Raw genomic sequence first — 4810 nt, forward strand, 5'->3', positions numbered from 1 at the left:
AAGAGGGAAAACAATTATCGAGATTGTCGAAGACCTTAAAAGTTGTCTTGACGATCATTATTCATTTGGTTGGAGCTCTCGCAATTCCTTACATAAATTCATGGCCGCTTCGATTTGGAATACCGGCAATATGTATGCTGGTAGCAACAATTATCTTCTGGAGAGGCCGCTTTAGGTCATCGCATGCTTCCACAGAAAGACCCAAAGAAAGACCCGTAATTACTGTGTTGAGGGTCCTTGTTGCTTCTTTTTTAGGAACATTCGATAAAAACTTAACAAACTCTGCTGAGCCGAATGCGAGAGAAGATGATAGATCAATTGTTCGTAGTTCTCACCTCAGGTAACTTGTGCTCTATTTCTCTCTCAATCACAACCATACGTGAAGATTATTACAAAAATTTTGTTCACAATTTGTTCAAGCACCAGCACAATTTTATTGATAATTAATCGTAAATTTAACCGCTTAATTAATCAACTGTACTAATGAATGCAGGTGCCTACATAGAGCTACAAATTATAATTTATCAAATCATAATCCGGAGTTAGAAATAAATAGGTGGAAGCATTGTACGGTTGAAGAAGTGGAAGAAGCCAAAAAAGCCATATGCGGAATTCCCTTTTGCATAGCCTTCTTCGTGCTTGGAATCATATCTTCTCTTGGAGACACTTACTTCATTCAACAAGCAGAAACAATGAATCCCATGATTGGCAACTGGGACGTTCCTCTCCAAATCCTTCAACTGTTTTGTCTACTTGCAAAAGCGGTTATCGCCAAATCTTATTCGAAAATAGCAGATAAATTTTATGGCAACGCGAGATCAAAGTCTGCAGGCTTTCATGGGATTTTAATATCAACAATTTTTGCTGCACTATGATGTATTCCTGCCGCTACAATGGAGGCTCGTAGACTAGATGAAGTCGAGAAACATATGTTATACGTCACCTATAACACAGTTCCGTTGACTATGTTTTCGTTGGTTCCACAATACCTACTCCTTGGGGGGCTTGATGGAATTGTAGAGGAAAGCATTGATCTATTCTTCAGTGATCCGGCCCCTAACTCTTGCAACCAGTTTATGGGTGGTTTTGCTTACGGATTTGGAACCATTGGCAGTATCTTGTCGGTTTATTTAGCTCGTCACATCAGTGCTTGGGGAGACGATACTAGCTGGTTCGAAGACCACCTAAACGATAGCCGTTTCGATAAGTATTGTTGGGTAATGACAGGGCAGAGTGCAGGTAATTTTATATTTTGCTTGATCTTGTATTATCTCACTGATTTGAGATTGGCAGCGTCGACGGAGTCTCATCCTCAGGCTACCACCTCTGTTGATGTCAACAATGAAATCGAGTTGGTCGAATTAGACTCAGCTGTTTCTTCTTGCTGGACAATACAATCTCTTTTTTTTTTTTTCTTTTTTTTTTCTAACGAAAATAAGTATCATGTTGTTGATAAAAAATATTTAAGAATATTTTACACACAACGTAATTTCACATGTACTATTTCACCTGTACTAAGATTGAATAAGCATAGGAATTTATTATTTTAAGCTCGACACATTTAAAATTATAAAAATAACCTCTTAATTACAATCTATGGGTATAAGAGAACGCCTTTTGATTCCAATTAAAATCTCAAATTCTATTTTTTGTGAATTTAGAAAATTTGGGTGGATTTAAAATTAGGATTGAGCACAATGAATTTGGTCGAGTTGCCTACATACCCCATTGAAGGATCAAGCCACTTGTAGTTCAAAATTTAGAATTGAAGAGTTTAGATAATTTCCCGGTGTATGATCTTATGAGGAATTAAAGCACTTTAAAATTTGATTTTGCTTCTATGAGGATTTTTAGGATTTAATTTGATCTTAAAATTGCACCTAAATTTTAAGTTGCCTACGTATCCAATAGGAAATAAAGCCAATTATAGTTCTCGAATTTCAATTTTACTTTTGGAGAATTCCTCAGTATATGACGCTATGAGGAATTCAAGGATATTTTAAACTTTGAACGGATTTGAAAGTTGTATTTAGATAATTCTCTCGTATATGACCTGTGAAGGCCTGCGGCCCGGCCCAAGCTCAGTTTGGCCGAAGCCCGAATTCGGCCCTTGTTTGGCCCAGCCCAAGCCCATGAAACAGGCCACTGAAAAGCCCTCTAGCCCGTTCAGATTGTGACCGTTTGGCCCTTCACAGGCCCAACGATTGGCACATGACGGGCCTCCCGTTAGGCCCATCACGGGCCGACCGTTGGGCCCGCAAAAGGCCTAACGGTCACAATCTGAAAAAACCCCCAAAATTCTCTATAAATACCCGTTAATCCCACCCTAAATCTCACACAATAATTCACTCTCAACTTCTCATGTCACTCGCATTCTATCTCTCTTCTTGTCTCTTTGATTTTGATTCTAATCTTTTTTCTCGTGATCACTCATTTTCTTGCTCTTTCAATTACAAAGTTTAAGTTCAATTAATTTCCTAAAAATGGTCGCATCATACTTTCCCGATTTCACTGCTCTTCCCGAGCTTGGTGATGAGCCATTTTTCGAGGATAAAATGATGCCTCCCCCCCTACGGAAGCAGAAAATGCTTCGGATGATAATACTTCAGTGCACACCGAGGAAGTTGGAGAATGTAGTAAGGGAAAAAGACCGTAAACTTCTCTTGCATGGCAGTATTTCACAAAAATAAAAATAAAATATAACTCCTGAAATATAAACGACAAGTGCCCATGAGACTTTTAACGAAAAACTCATGATTAAAAACACAACTCGACAAAGAAAATTAAACCAGAAATTCACAGTACAATGTAGCACTAAGTAAAATACTAAAATAATACAACCATCATCAGTCACATCCATGTTGAAAACAACCCAGTCAGAATCTTACATAAAAGAAGAAGACCAAAAGAAGGGATAGGTCTCCAACACATGCACACTGTGAGACGTCTACTCCTCGTCTGAAAGATTACACTGCACACCACCTGGGGATGGGAAGAGAAAAGGGGTGAGCATGAAATGCTCAGTAGGAGGAATATTACTCACCTTTAGTTTTATTTAGTTTTCCAACTAAACTTGCATGGTTAGTAGTTTTTATGTTTTATGTATAATGAGTCAGATGATCAGTATCAGTGAGATAACCCAATCCGTCCGCTCGTGATGAAAAACCCCCGAAGGGCGCGGTGATTCAGAGGCACTTATAGCAAGGAGCTCTATCTCGGCATCCCTACCGGATCAGTTCTCGAACCACGGGCAAGGGTGAACTGTCGTTCTGAGCCCTCACCAAGACGCAACCACTGTACAGTAACCTTGGGGATTCTCAACCCCGGAGAGCGTCATCACCCCTCCCCTCTTTTACCTTTTCGGGTTCACACCCAGGGATGGTGAACGGCCACACCTACTGTTAGCACACTATCTCACTATCGTGTCCGGTTTACATTCTCCTAACCATGCTTTTGTGTCAGATTCCAAAATTATGTCAAAATCTCTTGGCCATGCTGTACATTACAGGACAGGCCCCCTAATGGTTCTGTTTCAAGTCATATCGTATAACAGTAATAAATAAGTTTGATATACAATTTCAATCTTCTCAAATTTAACAAAATAAATTAAATTAAATTAAATTCCACAAAAGTTAAGTAATAGGACCCCTACCTCAAAACGGATCGTCAATCGGAAGTCAAGAAGCTAAGAAACGAAGCTTCACCGGAATCTGGCCACCGGCGGCGGCGGTACGACGGCGGAGCTTCCCGGTGAAGAATCCCGCGGCGGACTTGGGTCCTACCCCCCCTAAATCAATAGTTCTGAATCCAATGGCGATGTCAATTTTACCAAATTCGGCCTCTAACAACACGGATCAAGATCCTCAATTCCGGCCGAATTTTGAGTCTTGAATCTTTGTTTTTCAGCCACAGATCTTCAAAATTGATTGAGGCTTTCATTATCCATGAGATTCTGAGTATTTTGACACCAAGATCACAAGGATCCAACGACTAGATCACCGGAACCATCCTCCCATTTTTCTCACGGTGGCGGCAGCTCATTTTCCGGCAAACCAACGGCGGTGACCACGGCTGGTGGCCCAGAACGACTCATCGGCTCCCTCTGAAGCTAATGAGCTGGGCGGTGTCGTTCACGGCAGCCGGAGGAGGGAGGTACGAGGGCGACGGTGGTGAGAAATCTGACCACCACGGACGGTGGCACTCCGATCAGAATCAAGCTGTGCTACTGGTACGGTTTTCTTCATCTCTTTGCTCTGAGTCTATTGGGACTGGAATCACCTCAATCGGACACCGGACGGCGCATATATCACGATCGGAAGTTTGGGTGTATTTTGTACCTTTGGCCGCCGAGTGTGGCGTCGTCCGGCGGAGTTGGCGGCTGGAAGACACCAATCCGGACTCAGCTCGACGCGATCTTTCCAACGAGCTAGGAGGTATCGAAAATGGACGCCGGAATCTCACCGGAGGTGGGTCGGCCGTGCGTGGAGAAAAGGAGAGAAAATGAGAGAAAATGAAGATAGGGAAAATGAGCGTTTTCTGATTGGTGAGGATGAGGAACACGCCCAAGTGGCACTAAATGACAGGTTGGTCTTGCTGATTGTCAAAATTTTCATTTTTGACCCCCATATTTCTCTTAAATTCGAATTCTGGCCCAAATTTCTAAAATTTTCACACTTAAGTCTTTAAAAATTACAAATTGACCCCAAATAAATTTTGGGTTTTACAGTAAGTATTGTAAAAAATACTTTTCTAATAAAAAAGGTAGGGCTACTAGTCATCTAGATAGACATTAGAAAGCATATCTACCGTT

The 4810-nt window shown here is 41.3% G+C and overlaps 1 protein-coding gene across 1 annotated transcript; it reads left to right on the forward strand.

Annotated features, from left to right (window-relative positions):
• Positions 1–11: 11 nt before the first annotated feature.
• LOC112094027 (protein NRT1/ PTR FAMILY 5.5-like) lies at positions 12–4504 on the forward strand (the record flags this gene model as incomplete). Its single annotated transcript, XM_024173933.1, has 4 exons — positions 12–340; positions 494–827; positions 900–1383; positions 4140–4504. Coding segments are annotated over 4 exons (1512 nt in total), but the record flags the coding sequence as incomplete, so codon positions are not given.
• Between the last annotated feature and the right edge of the window lie 306 nt (positions 4505–4810).

This window comes from Morus notabilis, unplaced genomic scaffold (assembly GCF_000414095.1).
Source record: "Morus notabilis unplaced genomic scaffold, ASM41409v2 Scaffold1984, whole genome shotgun sequence".
Lineage (NCBI taxonomy): Eukaryota > Viridiplantae > Streptophyta > Magnoliopsida > Rosales > Moraceae > Morus > Morus notabilis.